At 44.5% G+C, this 22,784-nt stretch overlaps 2 protein-coding genes across 2 annotated transcripts; one reads left to right on the top strand and one right to left on the bottom strand.

Annotated features, from left to right (window-relative positions):
- Nucleotides 1-2,374: 2,374 nt before the first annotated feature.
- LOC120684981 (protein FAR1-RELATED SEQUENCE 5-like) lies at nucleotides 2,375-3,166 on the top strand. Its single transcript, XM_039966831.1, has one exon. It carries the CDS (start codon nucleotides 2,375-2,377, stop codon nucleotides 3,164-3,166), a length of 792 nt encoding a protein of 263 aa, XP_039822765.1.
- Nucleotides 3,167-18,364: 15,198 nt separating this feature from the next.
- On the bottom strand, nucleotides 18,365-19,912 carry LOC120684980. Its single transcript, XM_039966830.1, has 6 exons — nucleotides 19,616-19,912; nucleotides 19,355-19,495; nucleotides 19,043-19,132; nucleotides 18,762-18,909; nucleotides 18,528-18,614; nucleotides 18,365-18,453 (listed from the first exon to the last, which is right to left on the bottom strand). Exons 1-6 carry the CDS (start codon nucleotides 19,910-19,912, stop codon nucleotides 18,365-18,367), a joined length of 852 nt encoding a protein of 283 aa, XP_039822764.1.
- Nucleotides 19,913-22,784: the final 2,872 nt, after the last annotated feature.

The raw sequence follows: 22,784 nt of genomic DNA, 5'->3' as shown, positions 1-22,784 counted from the left end.
ATGTAGAAAAATAATTTTACATGAATAACAAATGCATTCATGTTGCAAAATAAATTATTTTTTGGCAAACAGAATATAGATAGATAATGAATAAGTTAGTATATAAAATAAATAAATTATTTCTCACACGGACTAATCAATCACAAGAATGAAATCTAATGTAGAAACAAAATAAAAGGATAGATATAAAATGAATGGATGAAAATAGGTATGCAGTAAGAAATAAAAGGAAAAAACATTAGATAGGATATAATGAGAAAATCAAATAAAATACAATATCAAGAAAAGAAGAGAATAGAGAAACATCAAATAATAATGGAAAGATGCATGTACATGTTGCGAAACATGTAGTTAAAAAGAAATTTAAGATGAAAAGAGAAAGTATAAGAAAATGAAAATAAAAAAAGGAATGAAAAGGATAACTAAATAAAATGAAAATAAAATAAAAAAGAAAAGGAAAAATAATAAAAGGAGCTAATGGCCGAATCCAATTCTATCTCCTGTATACATCTTCCATCTGCATAGGCTTAAAAATTATAATGGGCTAAATCAGTAATTAGCTTGCGCTCCTGGTGCTGCTTCAGCGAAGCCATCGCACGCGCGATGCATAGCTGTGCACGGGTTCGAACTCCCGCTAGCTGCCTCCAATACTGGAGGCTTACGACTAGTCCAAAGGGTCGTCCGCACCTTATGTGATAGTTTGATTGTCAAACACATATGTTACTCCTAAGGAGCGCGTTATCGCGCGACCTGTTGCGCGATTTGGGACCACGCGACCCCCCGCGCCCACCCCTTTCCACCAGCGCACAACCCCCAGGTCAGACATTTCCTTTCCCTTTCTGGTCCCGCCGCCACAATCCCAGGCCCGCGCGCTAGAAGGAGGGAGGCGCCCGCAGCAGCCGCGGCGCGTCGCATCCCCCCATCGCCCCATCCACCGCGACTCGCCACATCTCGCATCCATCCATCCAGCCCCCATCGCCGCATCTCGCCGACACGCACGGGAGGGCAGCCGCGGCCGCAGCAGGCAGGGGCGGAGCCACGGGGGGGCGCGCAGGGGCCTGGCCCCCCTAATGCTCCGGTAGCACCACTAGTGCTCCCTAATGAAATGCACTAATAGCCAATTATCTAAGATGAAGAGAGTAAAAACTCTTAGATAGTTGGTATAAGTTCATTGTTGCTACCGAAAATCCTAGTGCCAACAATGACCAAGTTGGTATAAGGCAGTTGTTGCTACCGAAAATGCAAGTTCCGAAACCAACAAAATCAATCTGCACATTCCGACATTGAACAAACTAGAGTTTTAACTACAACATTTGAGAGGGACCCAGTAAACACAAACAAATTTGGAAACTCTTGACGGTGCAACAAGATGAAGCTCTACAATTCTATATATCAGAGGGTCCATATCAACCTGTTTTGAAAGAATATCCATTTAAAGGCATGAAGATTCATTAGCGGAGATTTTGTAGCAACCTTATTTTGTTATCTCTAAGAGTTAATTAGTAGACAATTGTATGCTGCAATTTGTGTTGATTTACTTATTAGCAATGCTCTATTTGAGTTAGTATATGTGCTTGTATATTTATCATGTCATATTTTTGTCACTCGTGCCCATGACTGTTTGGCCCCCCCTATATCCAAATCCTGGCTACGCCCCTGGCAGCAGGACCCTCGCGACTTGCGTCCTCCCTCCCCGATCTGCAACTCCTTCCTTGCATGTTTGCAACTCTTTTTCGTGCTCTTTCCTTCTCATCTGCTCGATCTAATCCCCCCAAATCTGCGCAAATCTTCCCTATGATCTTCGAATTGTAGATATTTTTTCATGTCCATCTATATATTAGTGCAAATTTGTTGCAATTCACACAAGTTGCTAGCAGTTTTGGATGGTGCCTCTTGACTAATGATCAGTAAATAAACTATTAGGACTTAATTTCGTCTAATAGATCAACAGGATGGGTGCCCCCTTGCAAGACTCTTCTGAACATATAGGGTTATGGATTGCAGTCCTGAAATGGCAACTTGTGTTCATTTTTTTGTGGCAACTTGTGTTTCCTCATACTGCAGCTTATCTACATTTTGAGTTTTTTTGTATGGCAATTTGTGTTCATTTTTTTGTGGCTACAAAAAGAAACTTGTATTGTGCTAATTAGTTTTGTTTTGTAGGTTCATTAATATAACAAATTATGTGCCTTTCTATATACATTATGAGTTTACTTGCATGACAACTTATACTTATTATTTGTGTTTTTGTAGGTGCAATATGACTTGTAGTGGGGTTTTTGATCTAAATTCTGCACCACTACAAGAGCATGATTTCCTTGTAGCCCCTTCGGATCTTGAGTTGCAGCAAGTTTCTGGTGCAGCTTTCCCACCGATGTGTGTTGCAGGCGGTGCAGGTGCACATGTGTCCAGCAGCAACTTGACTCTCCTTGTAATATCCAATGAAGCTCTTCATCTGCCAAGCAACTCAGCTCCTCCTGAACTGGCAACTCAGCAACTTAGCAACTCAGCATCAAAGGTGCTCCCGGCTGAATCTGGTGGTATGACAGTTCCCACGGCTGAGACAACCGCAGATGGAGTTGATGTTGAGGATGGTGTTGAGGTTTTATCCACTCCGCAGGAACCTTTTGTAGGCATGTCTTTCAATACTTCTGATGCTACCAAAGACTATTACAATTCCTATGCCCGTCATACAGGTTTCTCTATAAGGATCGACACATCCCGTGAGTCGAAGAAGGCCAATGAAAAGACAAAGTATATCTATGTTTGCCAGAAGGCTGGGGTCAACAAAAAAGAGAAGGTTGCTGATGATGGGCCAATAACTGAGAAAAAGATTGTGAGGCAAAGGCGCATGGATTATGTAGATAGGACGCACTGCCCAGCTCGCATGATTGTGAGGAAGACATCCCCTGGACACTGGGAGGTTGTGAACTTTGAAAGGGAGCACAACCATGAGCGTTTAAGAAAATTCTCGCTCACAAAATACTTGAAGTCCCACAGAGACATACCAGCTGAAGAGAAAGAGTTCATCAAGTTGCTCCATGGATGCTGCATCACGACAACTCGTGCTTACCAGATAATGGCTGAGTTGTATGGAGGTATTGAAAACTGTCCATACATAGAAGGTGATGCTAAAAATTTGCGTGTTGAGTACCGCGCTGAATAAAGAGGTAAAGATGTGAAGGCGACGCTTGAGTACTTGTTGACGGTGCATAAGTGCCATTTTCACCCGTCAACTATACTCAATAATAAAGGAAAACCACAAGCCTTACTCACATATTTATATCACTAACCTCGCTCCACAGTTATTTTTGAGTTTTGTACATTTCAGATGAGCAGGAGCAGAATAAGACGAAAACATGCAGCAGACGCCATACAACTACGCAGAATATCGCATCCGGCATCACACCCTTACAAAGAGGGCCCACATGTCAGAGGAAACGGGGCCTCCACGCAAGATGCACTAGAGGATAAGGATAAAATCCAACGAATCAACCACTCAGCAAAGGATCAGGCCAAGGGGCTACCAGGTGGGGTCGGCCGAACCTGGCCGGGTTCCCGTCCAGGTGCACTTCGAGGAGGAGTAGCTGCCAAGGCACTTGATCACCTTCCATATGTGCATTCGCGGGAAACCGACCTCTAGAGCTATAAATAGGGCCTCTCTCCACCCCCCTCAACACACACACACACACACACACACACACACACACACTTCATTCCATTCTCTCCATAAAGGCTCTCCTCTCTCTTGCTCTCTTAGCTAGGTAGTGGAGCTAGGCTAGTTCTCTTTAGCTAGCAAGTCGTCCTCGGGGTCGTTGAGCAATCCTCGGCTCCTGTTATGGCTTTGTATCCGACTTGTTAGACTTCTATTCATAATATAGAGTTTTGCCATGGTTGCTTTACTATCTTGATAGTTTATCGATCCATGCTTAGTTCGTTCATAAGTTATGCTACGGTCTTGGTTAGACCAGATGATCCAGTACGAATAGAGGTTTGTTGTTTTTATGGGCTTGCTGTAGTGTTTTACTCGTCCATCTGAAGGGTGGCAGACCTGTGGGCACTAGAGTAGTGACTTCATACACGAGCATGGTGCTCGGGTATGCGGGATCCTTCGGATATGACCGTGCTCCACGGTGTGACTGGGGTAGACGGCAGGTGGTGACAGCCCTGTCCGTCCGGCGTAACAGCGGTGTTGCGTTTAGCGTACTCCCCGACATTCGGGTTCGGTGTAGGAGTTCATGCAAAGAGGTAACGGGACTGAATGTACTCCGGTGCGGGACCTTCTCCCCGCTATCCCATTTTCCTGGCACCTGCAGTTCTAACCATGATCTAACATGACCCCAGCTTTGGATAGAAGCACTAGGACAACTAACCTAGCCTAAGCTCCAGCTGACTTGACGTAGGATAGAGTAGTTCTTTGTTTTATAGTTTCTCTCCTTTATTCCTTCCTCTTGGAGTGTGGCTGTGTGCTGTGTCGCATTACCCTTGCTTATTCTTTATCTGTACTTACCCCTGTTAGAGTATTGCCTATTGCTTGAGGCACAATAGCATGGTTAATGTTTAGTACAATACCTTTGCCGCTGCCGTCCTTTGGGACACAAATAAATGACGATACCCTTACTCTCCGGGTGAAATGCTACAACGGTATATCCGTACGCTTGCGGATCCATCTGTAACCGTATTGATTATACCACGAGAGTGGCACCCCTTGGGTGCAGTTGCTAGGATGGGTTCGGCGCCCTCATTTCTAGTGATTGCACTAAGGAATGTCAACAAGCATTTCTGGCGCCGTTGCCGGGGACGGCATGTGAACAAAGATATTGTGCTGATATTAACTTAGACCTTATACTCAGGATATAGTGTTTACTCTTTCAGGCTAATGTCACTTTATGTCTTCTTTTATTTTTAATTTGAAAAGAAGACAGGGGTAGTGTATGACCGGTTTCTCCCTGCCGGAAAACTACACAGACAATCCAGAAAGGCTCATGAGAAGGGCACGACCTCGCGTCGTTCCTCCTCTCGCTATCCTCCCGGCACATAAACCCATTTCGGAAGCACCACTCGTTCTTGAGGCTATGGCTGAAAAGACTCTCCGCGAGTTCTCCGTCCCCTCCACCGACAATGTGGCCACTGGCCCCAACATCAATGTCGGGGACGTGAACTTCGAGCTCAAATCAAGCCTCATCAACATGGTGCAGGCTAGCCCATTCTGTGGCAAGCCAAATGAGGACGCAAATGCACATTTGCAGAATTTTCTGGAGCTCTGCGACACCGTTGTCATACGTGGTGTCGCCGCCGACGTTGTCAAGCTTCGTCTGTTTCCTTTTTCCCTCCTGGGGAAGGCGAAACAGTGGTTTTATAAAGAAAAGGACATCGACACCTGGGCCAAATGCTCCAAGGCGTTCCTCGCAAAATTCTTCCCGCTAGGCAAAACAAATGCCCTGCGCGGGAGAATTTCAAGTTTCCAGCAGACAGGGATGGAATCCATCCCAAAAGCTTGGGAGAGGCTGCAGGAATACATCCTGGCCTGTCCTCATAATGGCATGGACGAGTGGCTCGTCTTGCAAAGCTTCTACAATGGGCTCACAACGACATCTCGAGCCAACATTGATGCTGCTGCTGGAGGAGCCTTCCTCGACCTGACTATCGCCAAAGCAAAAGAATTGGTCGAGAAGATGGTCTCCAATCAGGGGTGGAGCGATGAACGACTCCAACCCCACACCAAGGGCACGCATATCATCAAGAAGACGGATATGATCATTGCCAAACAGGACCTCCTACTGAAGCATCTCGGCGAAAGGGCCGAATTCAAGAAGCATAGAGAAAACTATGCTCGTGCCATGGAATCGCACTTCACGTGCGAAGTCTGTGGTAATGAAGGACACTCAGGGAACGACTGCCCCGAAACCCGTGAAGACTGCGCCTACCTCAACAACAACAACAACGGGTATCATCCACAACAAGGAGGCCAGGGGTGGAACCAGCCACGTCCACCTTTTTAGGGAGGTAATAACTACAATCCTTCTTATAATTCGAATTTCAATTCAAACCAACCTCTCTTGAGAGAACTTGTTCTTGGCCAAGTTAAAATCAACGAAAATATAAATAAAAAGCTTTTGACCAATGATAAATCCCTGGGAAGCTTTGTCTTCTACTCTTAAAAATAAGTTAATTTTCAACAAAATGATCGAAACCCAGCTTGCACAAATTGCTGCTTCGTTACCTACTGTTGAGAGCGGGAAGATCCCGGGACAACCCGAGTCTCCCGTTGAAAATGTCAGCATGGTGTCTACCGGACGGGGTAACTCGTCCCGGAGGCCACCACGCAATAACCATGCAGGTAGGTACTATCCCCCAAGGAACAACGTTTGGGATGGCTTGGTGGCAGCAGTGCAAGAGGATCCAGGGGTCCCCATGATCAGCTGCTCGATCTACATCAAACACTTTGAGCGATGCCTATGCGATCTGGGGGCAAGCGTGAATATAATGCCCAAGGTAATATATAAAGCACTTGAATATCCTGCTCTTTCCCCAACAACTATGCTCGTACAACTTGCAGATTCAACCATTCAGTATCCCGAAGGGATAGCCGAACACATTTTCGTACGAGTACAAGACTCCTTCGTCCTTGCCGACTTTGTGGTAATGGATATGGAGGGCGACCTCGGAGTCGACCTCATACTTGGGCGACCTTTTCTAAGGTCTGCCAAGGCAAGGATCGATGTCGGAAAAGGAGAAATCTGTTTCCGTGTCGGAAGAGAGGATATGTTTTTCAGGTTCAAGAAGAAGGAAGAGCAGCGCTTCATGATCCAACAAGACAGTGAAGGGCAAGCACTCTGGGGTGCACCAGAACCCCAGCCAGAACAACGACCCTCCGCACCTAAAAGAAAGAAGAAGGAAAAGAAGGTGTGGCGGAAGGTCGAGAGTTCGGCCTCGTCCAGTTCTCCAGGACGAGCCGACGGATGGTAAGAACGATGGAGAAAAGTCGTGCACATCAGACTTTAAACGACGCGCCCTTGCCAAAGGTAAATTGGTATTTATCTCATATTTGTTTTCTCCGCTTTTCAACATTTTCTTTGCACCTTATTTGTTTTTCTCCACTGCATATTTGAAATTTTCAAAATTGTTTTTTGCATGCTTGAATTTTTCTAGCATTTTTCCCTTTTTACAAAAAGACCAAAAATATTTTCTGAGTTTTAAAATCCTTTGGGAAAAATAATTTGGACATCTTTTCGAGCAAACTTTTGGCCGTGCACCATATTTCCAATGTTCATAACCATTGAGGAAGCATCTGGACAAAGGGGGGCACTAGGGGGCCCACCCTGGGGCCGGCAGACCCCGGGTCGGCCGTCCCAGGGTCAACGGCTCCTGGGCCCCACCTTCTCCAACGGCTCCATAGCCATTGTGGCTTGCCTCTCCTCTGGTGCACGCGCCATCTTGTCTTTAAATAGGGGCCGAGAGGGGTGTTGAGCTCTCTCATACTCACACACTCACTCACACTCCCTCTCACACATTCTTGCTCGGGTTTCCATTGGATTTTGGCTCAAGTTTGGTTTCAAGAAATCTCTCTCTCTCATTTCTTTGCTACAAGATTGATCACACATTTGGAGGAACAACTTTTGGGTAAGAGTTTCATTTTCATTTCACTAACGTAACCCGAATCGAGTTGTTCTCGTTCGTTCTTGTTCGTTCTTGTTGCAAGCATGAGAGGTGCAGGGCAGAAAATTTCTGGAGCTCTCAAGAGGATGACGAGGCAGGGCGAGTCAAGCTCTCATCATTCCCCCGAACTTGCACCAACACCGACTACAATGGATTATGAGCATGACGAATAAGAAGAATAGTTCGAGGAGCAAGCTGCAGAACCGCAAGCCGAGGACATGGAGATAGATGAAGATGATGTACCATACCTCGACTTGCAAGATGACCGCAAGTGTCAAGCCTACGCCATGATCAAGAATCGAAGCTTTGGTCATACCAGAGCCTTCGACCCGGACCTTCTCGAAAAAACAGGTATGGACGTTGACTTCGCTCGTGTTTGGCATGCGGTTGGATGGGATGGTTTTGTGCTCGTTGAGGAGAATGGTTCTCGTCTCCTCACCATCCAATTTCTTTGCACTCTTCGGGAGGTGGACGATGGTGTTTCTTTCCGACTTTTTGGAGTTGAACGCTATTTTAATTGGAGAAATTTCAGTCACCTCCTTGGTTTTACCGTGCGCTTGCCGATTTCCCTTGCAAAAGCTTGCCGCGGTTTTGATCGACATGAGTTTTGGGGTTTGATTTCGGGTCAAGTTGTTCATGGCAAGTTTGCACCTCGGTGCAATGACATTCAAAATCCGACTCTTCGTTTGATGCACAAGTGGGTGGCTATCACTCTCTTTCCAAGAGATGATCCATGACCAGTGCGGAACGATGAGTTGATGATATTATATGCCATGGTCAAAAAAATCCGAATCTCCCCCGCATAAGCAATGGTTAAGCAATGGCTCACAAATTTTTGGATGATGGGTCCTATTGAATGCACTTCTTTGGTTACCCGCATCGCATCAAACATGAGAATCTTAGATGGGAACCCCGTTCCCTTCATTGAGGAGCCCCGTGTTAAGATCGATGAGGCGTACTTGGTTCAAGGCCACACGCTCAAGAAAGGCCTGGATGACTCCTTGATTTTCTTTTCGCTTGGTTATGCAAATGAAATCACATTGCCAAACGCGGGGTATCTTTTGTATAACTGCCGTTCGCTAACCATCCCTCTTGTTCCACAAGAGGAGAGCTGCAGGCATAGTGTTCCTGGTCTTCTTGGCAGGGTTAGCCGCAGGCATAGTGTTCCTGGTCTTCCTGGCAGGGTTACAAGAAGCAGGGCCAGAAGGGAGGAATTCATACAGCAGCAACCTCAGCCCCAACCACAGCAATATGAGGTTGGAGGTTCGTCATGGCAGAGTGCCAGCTCCACCGAATGGGCACGGCAGGCCTCAGGGCACCAGTCCACCAGTTCCAGCTCCAGCGGACCTCCGCGACGTATAGCTTCGTCCAGAGGCTTCGCCACTCTGACTCAGCAGATGGGCGAGCTGAACATGCGCACCACCAACATCGAAGAGTCGCTGGGCCAACACATCGAGTCAACTTAAAACTGGCAGCGATACACAAGCGAGAGGATTCGCAATTTGGAGCAGCAACAGCAGCAATCCCAGGAGGAGTGGAGGGCTTACTACTGTTGGGCTGGGTTTAATCCCAACCAGCAGCAGTCAGCCTGAAGCTAGCTTGGGGGAGGACCCCCATGAGAGGCACCTTGTATCAAACTCTACCTTTACCGCTTCCCAAAACCTTGCATGAAACCGAACAAAAATTTACAAAATTCTGAAAATCCATAAAATTTTGCATAACTAAAATCCAATAAAAATTGACAAAACCCATAAAAACCCAAAAATATTTACTTGCTTTCCAGTATGTGTAGTAAGCATGTGTAGTTTTTCCTTGTTGAGATGATGAATAGTTGCTCTATTAGTTCCTTTCTTATGCCTAGTTACAACCTTATGCTCTGCCTAAGTTTTGAGTTTGGTGGCTAAATTGTTCAAACCTTAAGCTTGAAACTTATGGGTAGCGAAAAGCAGAATTCGAATCTAGGTTGTTGTGGGTTATGATATGGCTGAAAAAAGTTGCTATGATCTTCTCCTACGTGATGCTTGATATCCGGAGTATTTCTTTTCAAAAATACAAAAATAAAATAAAGTTCCTCGGTGATATGCAATTCCTATCCAGAGCCATATGAGTTACAAGTTTGAAAAGCCTTTTCTACATATGCAACTTGTCTTCTCATTGAGCTTTGTCAAATTGTTGTGACCCTTGGTGAGAATCACTTCATACGCCCATGATCAAGATCACGTACATGTCCACTCACATGCTATACTTCTACACCTGGAAGATAGCAAGTACATCCCCCATTCATCCACAAATAAAACTCCAAGTTGTGCCATGTTTATCTCTCTCCAAAGTTATCATCATAATGTATGGGCTATACAAAAAGAAATAAAAGATGCATACCCAAAGAAGGTATGCTACATGCCCACAAGGCATGTAAAAAAAAAGAGAAAAGATGCATACCTAAAGAAGGTATGCCACACACCCACAAGGTGTGTCAAAAGAGAGAGAGAGAGAGAGAGAGAGAGAAAAGAAAATATAGCCCATACCAAAAACATTACAAGGGAAAGAGAATTCATATAAAGGAGTTCTCATCCATCATCCACCAAAAATATCCACACACTTGCACATCTTGATCAAGGCTTATGACTTGTTTCTCCTTTGGATCCGGTCTTTGACTTAGCGAAATATGAGAAGCAAGGTTGCCATCATATCCTCCATACCTACAGATCCACCAAAAAGAAGCAATAGAAGTAGGGTGGAAAAAGAAAGGCGCATAAAAAAAAGGCCGTGGTAAGGAATGAATCACATTTGAGCGATCCGAGAGATCACCCAAGGAACTTACAAATTTCTTTTCAAAAACTTTATAAAACCTCCGGATTGACAGTTGAACAAAGGAGTGGTAAGTGGTACTCTACAAGCCGTTCTGACCCTCAACCGCCAAAGATGAGGATGATGCTATAAGCCCCACAGGAGTAAGGTAAAAGGTGCGAACAAGGCCAACTTATTTAGAATAAAGGTAAGAACACTCGGTTGTGCCTTGGGCATAAGTCAGGAATGCGACATTGTAGCAACCTCTGATCAACAACCTAAGTCTAAAACTTTGCTTGGTACGAGCAAAGGGCTAGCTTGGGGGAGTTGTTGATGGTGCTTAAGTGCAATTTTCACCCGTCAACTATACTCAATAATAAAGGAAAACCACATGCCTTACTCACATATTTGTATCACTAACCTCGCTCCACAATTGTTTTTGAGTTTTGTACATTTCAGATGAGCAGGAGCGGAATAAGACGAAAACACGCAGCAAACACCATACAACTACGCAGAATATCGCATCCGGCGTCACACCCTTACAAAGAGGGCCCACATGTCAGAGGAAACGGATCCTCCACGCAAGATGCACTAGAGGATAAGGGTAAGATCCAACGAATCAACCACTCAGCAAAGGATCAGGCCAAGGGGCTGCCCAGTGGGGTCGGCCGAACCCCTGGGTCGGCCGAACCTGGCCTGGTTCCCATCCAGGTGCACTTTGAGGAGGAGTAGCTGCCAAGGCACCTGATCACCTTCCATATGTGCGTTCGCGGGAGACCGACCTCTAGAGCTATAAATAGGGCCTCTCTCCACCCTCCTCAACACACACACACACACACACACACACACACACACACACACACACACACACACACTTCATTCCATTCTCTCCAAGAAGGCTCTCCTCTCTCTTGCTCTCTTAGCTAGGTAGTGGAGCTAGGCTAGTTCTCTTTAGCGAGCAAGTCGTCCTCGGGGTCGTTGAGCAATCCTCGACTCCTGGTCTGGCTTTGTATCCGACTTGTCCAACTTCTATTCATAATATAGAGTTTTGCCATGGTTGCTTTACTATCTTGATAGTTTATCAATCTATGCTTAGTTCGTTCATAAGTTATGCTACGGTCTTGGTTAGGCCAGATGATCTAGGTACGAATAGAGGTTCGTTGTGCTTTCGGGCTTGCTGTAGTGTTTTACTCGTCCATCCGAAGGGTCGGAGACCTGGGGGCACTAGAGTAGTGACTTCATACATGAGCATGGTGCTCGGGTATGCGGGATCCTTCGGATATGACCGTGCTCCATGGTGTGACTGGGGTAGACGGCAGGTGGTGACAGCCCTGTCCGTCCGGCGTAACAGCGGTGTTGCGTTTAGCGTACTCCCCGACGTTCGGGTTCGGTGTAGGAGTTCATGCAAAGAGGTAACGGGACTGAATGTACTCCGGTGCGGGACCTTCTCTCCGCTATCCCATTTTACTGGCTCCTGCAGTTCTAACCATGATCTAACATGACCCCAGCTTTGGATAGAAGCACTAGGACAACTAACCTAGCCTAAGCTCCAGCTGACTTGACGTAGGATAGAGTAGTTCTTTGTTTTATAGTTTCTCTCCTTTATTCCTTCCTCTTGGAGTGTGGCTGTGTGCTATGTCGCATTACCCTTGCTTATTCTTTATCTGTACTTACCCCTGTTAGAGTATTGCCTATTGCTTGAGGCACAATGTCATGGTTAATGTTTAGTACAATACCTTTGCCGCTGCCGTCCTTTGGGACACAAATAAATGACGATACCCTTACTCTCCGGGTGAAATGCTACAACGGTATATCCGTGTGCTTGCGGATCCATCTGTAATCGTATTGATTATACCACGAGAGTGGCACCCCTTGGGTGCAGTTGCTAGGATGCATTTGGCGCCCTCATTTCTAGTGATTGCACTAAGGACTGCCAATAGACATTTCTAGCGCTGTTGCTAAGGATTAACCATTCCTAGGGATTGCGCTAAGAAATGTCAATAGTACTTTGAGGAATTGAAGAAGGAAGATCTGGAATTCTATTATAGTTACACTCTTGATGAGTTTGATAGGGTTGAGAATCTGTTTTTGGTGGATGGTGCGGCAAGGAGATCTTATGAGCTGTATAGTGATTGTTTGTCCTTTGACACTACTTATTTGACCAATGCCAACAACATGCCATGTGCTCCTTTCATAGGTACGCATGTCCAGCAAAAAAAAATGATAGTTTTGCCCATTGATGGTTTTCATTGATTGTTATTTTTTGGATTCCAGAAAAAATATTGGTTGTCACACAAGTTGCTACTTTGAGAAAGCACAAGTTGACACACTAGTTGCACATAAGTTGCCATCTTTTTTCTGCACCAGTTGATAGTCTTCAGCTATGAAAAAAAATACTAATGATTTGTATTGTGTTAACAGAGATTGACAGGAACGGCATAACAATCCAGCTGGGTTGCGGTTTTCTGAGGAATGAGAAGACTGAGGGTTTTGTCTGGCTGTTTACTGAATTCAAGAAAGCAATGGGCGGCAAGGATCTTGCAATATAATAACTGATCAAGATATTGCGATGAAGGCTGCTATCGCAGAGGTATTTGTCAGTTCAGTTCATAGGAATTGCCGTTGGCACATTATGGAAAAATGCTAGGAAAACCATGGGTGCTTTCTTGGATAGCAAGGGGGGTGGTAAGCAAGAGTTGGCGGATGACTTCAAGGATTGTATTGACAATAGCTTCACGCCGGCAGAGTTTGAGCAGAAGTGACATGCATTTCTGGATAAATATGAACTCAACAATGATGAGAGGTTCCAACATTTGTATGACATGAGACATTGATGGATCCCTGCATATTTCATGCATTGTTTCTTCCCCTTTCTCAAACAACAGCACGGCGTGAAGGCTTCAATGCTGTCCTGAAGCGCTATGTCAACCCAAAGAACTCGATACTCAACTTTGTGCAGCAATATAAGAAGATACAACAAAAGATTTTCAGCAAGCAAGATTTGCAAGAGGTGGCCACAGCCACGAAGGTCCCACGCTACTTGACGGGGCACCCTATGGAGCATCAGATGAAGAAAGTGTATACAAGGAGGTTGTTCAATGTGTTTCAACACGAGCTACAGCTAAGTTTGAGCTACTATGTTGTTCGTGTTGAAGGGGATGACTTGATAGATGTTGTTCCGTACAAGCGTTGCCTCGATCTGTTGTATGGGACACGGACATTCAGGGTCACGTCGTCCAGGGTGGAGGGCTTTTATAGCTGCACTTGTTGCAAATTTGAGAGAGATGGAGTGCTTTGCAGTCCGCGAGGTGCCTGATCGGTACATTATCCCTCGATGGTCAGTTGAGCTAGTGGTTGATAGTGGGGTGGAAGTTGCCGCTAACGAGCCTCTTCAAGAATCCCAGATTATAGACCACGGGAAGCATGTTATACGTTACAGCAGGATGTGCACAAACTTTAATAAGATTGTGAGACCTTTTATGGCTGATGACGAGGGGTATGGCATAGTCTCAAAACAAGTGAGTGTCCTGCAATCTAAGCTTGTTGCTTTGAGAAAAAGGAGAGCATCAAGTGTTCTTCCGGGGGTGGAGTGTGAACAAGTTGATATTGAACAACCCGCTGCGCCAAGGCCGCAGAACAAATAGCGCAAAAAAACAAGCTCATCAACCGGAGGGGGTGGGGATCCAAATCTGTCACAACAGCCTAATGGTGCGTATTGTTTTAACTGAACATAGCAACTTGTACTTCCTTGCCCCTAGCAACTTCTACTCATTCAGCCTAGCAACTTGTGTGTATTACTCCTAGCAACTTGAAATTGTTTTGACTTTTCAGGCTCTCATGTTGCTGGTGCTGAGATTGGGGACCCACCAATAACAAAGAAGCAAGGGCGTCCAAGGTCAAAGAGATACAAGACAGGGTTGGGGTTGCTTCCCAAAAAAAAACCACCGTGTGGCTATTGTGGTTCAACAAAACATATCACATCAACTTGCCCCGCCAAGCCGGCAAGGAAGCAAACAAAAGAACTCTCGGATAAATCACTAAATGAGGTTGCTGCTGCGTGAAAAAACAAGATGTGTTGTAGGGGGGTGCATCTAACATTTTTTCCACTTCCTTGTAATTTATTAAACTGCAATTAGTGATTTATGAAACTACAATTAGTGAATTGATTTTTATTATAGCATGGTGTGTGGTGATGTAATAATAAATAGTTGATGCTTTTGTATATTTCAAACTTGCTATATATATGAATAAATATACTTTTAATAAAGCTTTGTGTATGGTGGCATATGAAAAAAAAAGATTGGAAAATTGCAGCTTGCATGTTGAATTAAGTTAACAGAAACACAAAGTGCAGATCTGATGTACAAAAGTTGATATTTCAAAAAAAAAGATCTGTGCACAATTTGCTGTTTCGACTTCAGACAAGTTGCCTGTTGGGCTGGTCACAAGTTGCCAATGTAAATACCTCCATATATATTACATAAGTTGCTGATCACACAGGATACCTCCATATATTACATAAGTTGCTTCTCACACAGGAAAGTGGGGGGTAAAAAAACAATCAGCATATCTGAGCATTGTTTAAAACCACAGAGAACATCTATATACAGAGTGCATGCATCATGAAAAAATCACAAGTTGCTGTTGGACTGGCCACAAATTGCATGCAAGTTGTCTGTTGAACTGGTCGCAAGTTGCCAGTATATTAAAATAAAATTGGAGCATCTATATACAGAGTATATGCATCATGTGAAAAACACACACATCTCTCCTCCCCTTCCCCACTCCGCTCCTAGCCTACTGATTTGCCATCTTTCCCTTTTCCTTTCCCTTTGAGAATAGTTCAGTCTTGTTCTCTAGCTTGTTGGCAGGGCTTTGAAGCCACTCAAGAAGAACTCGCTTCCTCAACTTCATTTCATCAAACTCCATCATATTTGGGAGGTTGTGTCCATCCCAGTGCTCTATGGCCTTGAGGGTGAACAGACCGCAGTCATGACTGAGTTTGAGGGCACAAAAAAAGAGAGACAAATGTTAGATAATGTAGAACTTACAAAATGTTACAATATCTACAGTTTTGAATTCAGTTTAGGATAAAAAAAAGATAAGAACGACTTGTGCTTACATCCCGAATTGCTTGTACCCCTCAATGAACTGCGTCTCGAAGTTGTAAATGGTAGGAATCTTGCACCCTTCAACCTTAGATGTGTACTTGTTCCATAGGGTGATCACTTTTGCACGCACCTGATTTGCTTTCCATCTAAATTCAGCATTGTCGCTGTTCCTCAGAGAGTCTTTGATTTGAAACTTCTTATCTGGCATATTTACAGCAAATGTGAACCAGTGGCCGTCGCCGCCCGGCTGCGCTGTATTCTCTTGGTGCACGGGAAAGAGTATCTGTATAAAATCAGTTGAATAACTCACATGACAACAGAGATAAGTTGCTGCTAAGGGAATGAATAAGTTGCTGGAAAAAAAATCAAGTTGCTGATAAAAATAGGAAAAATGCTACTGAACTGCGCAAACATGCTAATCCAATTCAATTTCTGTTCTGCATTCAGTTAAAAACAGATTGGGAAATAAAAATGGCGCTGTGAATGAGAAGTGATATGCAATGTTCAGCAAATGAAGCAGTATGCTGTGAGTCTGTGACCTCGACAAATATCTAACTTTGAATATTGCTATAAGAAAGCTAACTAACTCTGAATGTTGCAAATCACAAACTACTCATTACTCTTAATATTTGCAATCAGAAAACAAAGGCATTGGGAAACTACTCCTTAGTAATATTGCAATCATCAATGGGTTCTGTGGGCTAAAATTTGCTAGAATCATACAACACAAGTTTGTAACTAGGTTACTAGGCAGACAGCACAAAGTTTTCAAGAAAAAGAAAAATGTGGTATTACCATTTCATAGTTTGACTCGCGAAACTCAAAAACGTTCTTGACAATGTTGCTATTCATGGGCCCTATCATCATTTGGATCTGTAGCAAAAAAAAGTATATGGCAAAAAATGCTCAGATATGCACATGGGGGACATACTTTCAAAACGATAAGATACACAAAGATGTCAGAGGGGTCAAAGGGGGAAAAATGATATTACCGACACCCATGGGGACATTATCTTTGTCCTCTTCTTTCTAGGGTCCTGTGATAGCACGTAAGTCCCGAAATGCAAGGCGTTGGTGCCTAGCAATCTCCCCATAACCATGCCCACTACTACCTCATGTGCTGTAAGTGTTATCTCTTTGGATTCAAAGAATATTGTGCTGCCAAACAAGAAAAGATTTTATCCACAAATTTCTCCATGACTGATGGGCGCAAAAAAAAAGATGGGAGGGGGGATAAGATCAAAGTATATTGTCATACCCATCTTCGTGCCTAGTGTGTCTGCATATGATGCTGTACAGTTCATCTTCTGTTGCAAGTTGATCCTTGTCCATTCCTTGAGAATCCTCATCATCTGTAAATCCCAGTCAGAAGCTTGGAGCATCGGGTGCATCTTTGAAACCTTTGCTGTCCTTCAAGTTGTCGACACACTGCTATCAGAACACACATATGTGCAAAAAAAATTAACACTTGCGTGTTGTACAATGGAATGAAAAAAATGAGAAGAAAGGAAAACATGAGTTGCTATTACCTTTTCTACTACTGCTTTATGCATAGCTTCCGTGCGCCCCATCACCAAGTGTTTGGGTTGCAATCTGTGTAAATGAAGAGAAAAAAATGGATTAGCACAAGGTGCTGGTTTGCAGCAAAAAAATGTGATGGGGGCACATTTGCATGCGTGAGTTGCTACCTCAGCTTGTTTTGGGATGGTATCTGATTTTTCTGGAAACTTCCTCGCATACACTTTGGTCGCTGCTGCACCAGGAAGCGGCTCTGCCTTTCCCTCATCTTGCTCCTTTGCAGTATTGGATTTGGGCACCACCGGTGGCAAGCCTCTCCCTCTTGTGCTAGCAAGCTTTTTCCTTGACAGTACATCTGACCGCTCCACCTTTCTCTTTGTTCTCTTGGGTTTGGGCACTTCTTCTAGAAGATTGTCCACAGGCAGGGGTTGCAACAAATCTTCCAGAAGTTTGTCCTCAAACTTTTTTGCTTGCTCTTTCGGTTCAGAATTCATCTCATCGGACATTGTGACCGTGTCCTTCGCCCCTTTAAATTCCTTTTCGACAATATCATTGAAGACTTCCTTCTCATTGGGCACGAGTGGCACATCGAGGAAGTCAGGTGGTTCAAAGATCAAAAGCTTCCTATCGGGCGGTGTAGCCATTAAGTCCAGTAGTGTCATGCCTCCCGGAAGCCCGTACCGATTTATTGGTGTAATCGGTGACAATCCGCTAAACTCAGAGCTGGATTGTGTGCCCAATTGCGTACTGCGTGGCGTGCCTTGATAATTGTCACCAGCCTCGTCTTTAGGTGATGGTGCTTCATCAAAATCTATCAAAAAAAAAGATGATGTGGTCAAATGTAAGTTGCTACTGATCGAAACATAAGTTGCTGCTAAGCAAAATTATAAGTTGCTGAATAACTCAATCCAAGTTGCTGGTTCAACCAAAAATGCTGATACAAAAATTGCTGCTGGACTGATAAAAAAAGTATGTTTACCTTGCTTTCCATCATCTCTGATGCTACCATCATCCTTTGATGCTTTGTCGTCATCCTTTGATGCTTTATCGTCATCTTTTGCACCTTTATCATCATCCTTGGATGGTGCACCTTTAGATTTATCACCAGACTGATCTTGGAGCGATGATGGTTCAGCAGATACTTTAAAAAACATAAAACATAAGTTGCTGCTGTCTCCAAAAAAAGAATATGCTACTGAACCAATACAAGTTGTTGGAGGCCTTCAATACAATTTGCATACCTGATTGTTTGCTGGCTGATTCGGCTTTGTTGGTCTTCTTTGCGTTATCTACATCTTTTGTTTGCTGGCTGATTCGGCTTTGTTGGTCTTCTTTGCGTTATCTACATCTTCAAATCTAACCTTCTTCTTGCTTTGCACTATCAAAGAAAAAGAAATGTTTCTGTTAGAAAAACAAACTAAAAGAAGCATATGCGATGCTGCTAGTCATTACCTTCGTTCTTAGTAGCGCTTGGGTCAATTTGTGATGAATTGATATCATCTCCAAATCCATCGTTGTTCTCATCATCTTCGTCCCCCTCTGTGTCGCAAGAGTCAAAGTTGGCATAATCTTCATCGCTGCTGGAGTCTTCTTCATCGCTGCTGGAGTCTTCTTCATCACTCCTAATCTCACCGAGACATTCTTCCAGAATGTTGTTCTTCCTTTTACTCCTAACCTTCTAAGTACCTTTAGAGGTACTGGGGCCTGCTTGACCTCCTTCTGCATGTGCTTCTTGTTGTTGTACCCCCTGGCACAACTTTTGTGTTAGGTTGACAAAAGCTTGATTGATTGCAATGCTGAACTCGCTCAGTGTACTTTTGAGGACCTCCCGATTCTGCAAAAAAGAAAAAAAATGCAGAAACATAAGGCAGCAATGAAAAACATAAGATGGTTGGATTATATGAGAGAAATGCGGGAGAAAATGATGCGTGATGATAGAAAAAAAAGGATGGAGGGCAGAAACATACAACAATGATAGATTCCGGCATGTTTGAATCGATGAATTGTTGGATCCTTTCTGGTGCGATCATCGTTGTGCTTAAATGTTCTAGCTTTAGCTGTACAAAAAAAAGGAGAAAAGGTGTGCATGAGTGAATAAAAAAGGGTTACTGGTTTACAAAGGCAGCATATAACTTTGCATGTATAACTCTGTGACTCTGTACATATGTATCCAACACATGTATAACTTGTTACTTACACATACAAGATATTTACAAGTTGCTAATTCCCACACATGCAGAAAGTTGGAGGAAAAAAAGGTATTCGTGCATGAATCTTACTTGTAGTTTGCCGAACTGAGTCTCGGAGAGCTTATCCATGAGGCAGACTTTGGAGACGAGTTGTCCCGTCCACGCAGCGGCTCTTACTTCCAAGTCGTTGTTGACGATATCACCAACATCAAGTGAATCTAGATACAATATCTGCATGCACAAAAAGAGCATATTGAACACCAAAAAAAAGGATAGTCAGGTCTTGAGAAAAAAGAAAAAGGGAGACTGAAAAATGGAAAAGACAAGGTGCTACAAGTCTAGTATCCATACAGTAAGGAAGAAGAGGCACCCGGACACAAACTTTCGCTTCCCAGACTTAAACTTTGCAATTCCTTTAATGAGTCTGTCTACTACTAGTTTGCACCAGTTGTATCCTTTAATTTCTTTGGTGATTGAAATGGAATGGAAAGCCCTCACACACAACTTTGGGCTTGATGTTGGGCAGAAGAAGGTGCTAATTGCAAACATTAGCCAAACCTTCAACCATTTGTCATCTATTGAATTCTTTCCCTCATCAGACAACCATTTTTCAACTTCTACAAATGATGGTGCCTTGATCATTCTCATGGCCGAAAACTTGATAGAACTCAGTGAATGTATCAGAATAACTCTTCTTCTCATAAACGACAGAGTTCGGGCCCATTGGTAACCCGAGCACTCGTTTAACAGCTTTATCGTCTACCTTTATTGTCCCCCTGTATGGGATCACCAACTCGGACTTGTTGATGTTGAAATTGTTAACTAGCCAAGTTGACAACTTCTCAGGAACAATGTTGCACTTGATTTCAAGGAGTCCCTCAAACCCAACACTTGCAATTCACTGTTTCTGATTACCCTTGAGATTTTCATTGATCTTGCTCAGTCTTTTCACTGATCCTTTTTTCCTTATATCCTAAAAGAAGAAACGAAGCATTTAATGAGTTTGCACACAATTCATGAATTCAAACTGCTTAAAAAAAGGATTAATACAAGCTACCACATAATTCATGTATAAGCTGCTAGAGCGGACATACTACAAGTTAGCCATAAGAAAAAAAAGGATTCATGCAGCATAGTTTTTCTGCTCTGAATGGTACCTGCTCTGCGTGTTTTCTTCCTTCATCAACTTCTGTTGTTTCATCATTCACTACACTACCCCTAGAAGTACCCTTGTCTCCTCTAGAAGTAGCCCTAGTTGTTCTCTTTGGAGACGGGGCTGTATTAGTAGCTTCAATATTGCGTTTCTGGGCCATGCTATAAAAAAAGTGCATAAAGAAGACGTGTCAGACAAAATAATAACCCCCATGATAAACATAATAAGTTGCTGCGAAAGGGATGAATAAGTTGCTGGAAAAGAAATCAAGTTGCTACGTGGGTTCAGAGAAAAAAAGCAGAGTTCAGTGGGTCCTAGTGTCAAGAAATTATCCTCTGAAAATAATAACCCCCAGTTGAATAATAACCCCCCATGATAAACAGAATAAGTTGCTGCATAGGGAATGAATAAGTTGCTGGGAAACAAAAATCAAGTTGCTACGTGATCATAGAACTAAGCAAAAATAGTTTATTCAAGATAGCATCACAACTGGGACTACTCTCAAGAATCATATAGAGTAGGGCTATGGCAAAAATCGGGTCAATCCAGAAAAGCTAGTTTGTCATCGCATTAATTACTAATTTAACATAAACGCCTAGGTCTGTGTCATCCAATATTGCTGCTAGAATCGCTGCTGATGCAACAAAAACATGATTCCAATGATCACACAATGAATGCTCATCCACTGAAAACCATAGCCGATATTTATGGATTTCCAATTTCTAATGAATACTAAACAATCAATTTTGGCTCTAGTAAAAACATGATTTCAATTTCTAATGAACAGTAAACAACCTCAGAAATCTAGCATCATGAAGCTTCATATCAATTTCCAGTAAAATCATGATTTCAATTTTCACCGTAGCAGAAGCATCATGAAGTCGCCCATTTGTTTTATGGTCAAGGAAACACGATTTTGCTTCTAGAGGCTGATCATAATATCCAGCAGCAGCAGCCACAGTCGCTGCAGTTACACAGCCAGGGCCTCTCCGCAACCAAGACACCCCAGTCACTGTAGTGTTGCATCTTATGCTGTTCAAGGAAATGGGCAGACCTATAGCTCCGCATACAAGAACCCTTCCAACTGCCCTGCAACTGTGGTTGCTGTTCTGCCTCAACCTCCAGCTACTCTGCTTCTATGGCCTCTAATAAATACTAAACAATCAATTTTGGCTCCAGTAAAATATTTCGGTTTTGCTTGTCTACTGGAACCTACTCCGACAACCTCTTGGTGTCTCATGGTGCTATATGTTTTCCTTGAACAAAAAAAACACAAAAATGATACAAAGTTGCCACGCAATTTGATACAAAATTGCCATAAACAAAACAACTAGGCAGAAAAAAATTGGAGACTAGAGAGTAGTCACCGTAATTTCCCAGCAGGGGGAGTGGTGCCGTGCCGGGCGCTGCCCTCATCGGGGAGTTGGCGCCTCCCCCACGACTCGACGCCCTTGTTCGCGGGTGACCCGCGACTTCATTCGCTGCGTCGTCATCGGATCCTGGGTCCGCGGAGGTGGAGGAGGTAGTCGGCCTGGGACCCCGCATTGCGAGCGCCTTCCTCCCTTGACGCAAGCCGCCGGTGCTGCCGCGGCCAGCACCACCCGGCGGGGCCTCCTCTCTAGCGCCGCTGGCAGATGTTCCCGCCATGCCGCCTCTGCCGCTACTCCTCGCATCCGCCTCCGCCACTGCTCCCCGCTCGAGATCCACCCGAGCAGGGGCCTCTGCAAACCCCCGTCGGGTCCTCCCGCCGGTCCGCAGCCGCTCCGCCAACCTCCGCTGGCAGCATCTCCGCGCAGCCGCCCCCCACACGCAGGGCGGCCGATGAGGCGCGCGGAGCAGCGGCGGTTTGCCCATAGGAGCAGGGCGCTGCGGAATGAGGAAACCACCCTGGATCCGGATTTGGAATGGGGAAGGGGATGTCGGGGCGAGTTGATGGGCCGATTTGGACGCGGCCTGCTGGGCTGGGCAGTCGCGCGGGGCGCGACCGGTCATCTCTTAGCTTTTTCCTACTCCTAATATTTCTGACTGAACAGGGGACCAGGTGTCAGGACTCCTCGGTGGCCAACCATCAATCTGTCGTGGGCCTTTTGTTTTAGGTAGGGGCATGGCGTACGTCTGTTTGAATATGGGCCGGCCATGTGGGAACTAGGAAGGAGCTGGTTAATGGGCTGCTTTGAATTCTGAGGTTCCAAAAAATAGGGCTTGTGCGGCCACACGCCCCTAGGCCCGAGCCTGGTTGTGCATATACAGGGCACTAAAGCGTGCTGGTGTCATGGCGCTGGCGTTTACAGCGGGCCCACGTCCAGTGTCCGCCAAGGTCCGCCAAAGCCAGCAGGGAGTGTGAAACAACTTCCAGAAGTGTTGTAT

This window comes from Panicum virgatum, chromosome 8N (genome assembly GCF_016808335.1).
Source record: "Panicum virgatum strain AP13 chromosome 8N, P.virgatum_v5, whole genome shotgun sequence".
NCBI classification, from domain to species: domain Eukaryota; kingdom Viridiplantae; phylum Streptophyta; class Magnoliopsida; order Poales; family Poaceae; genus Panicum; species Panicum virgatum.
The sequence above is the reverse complement of the archived record's forward strand: the minus strand, read 5'-3'. Positions and strand labels throughout refer to the sequence as shown.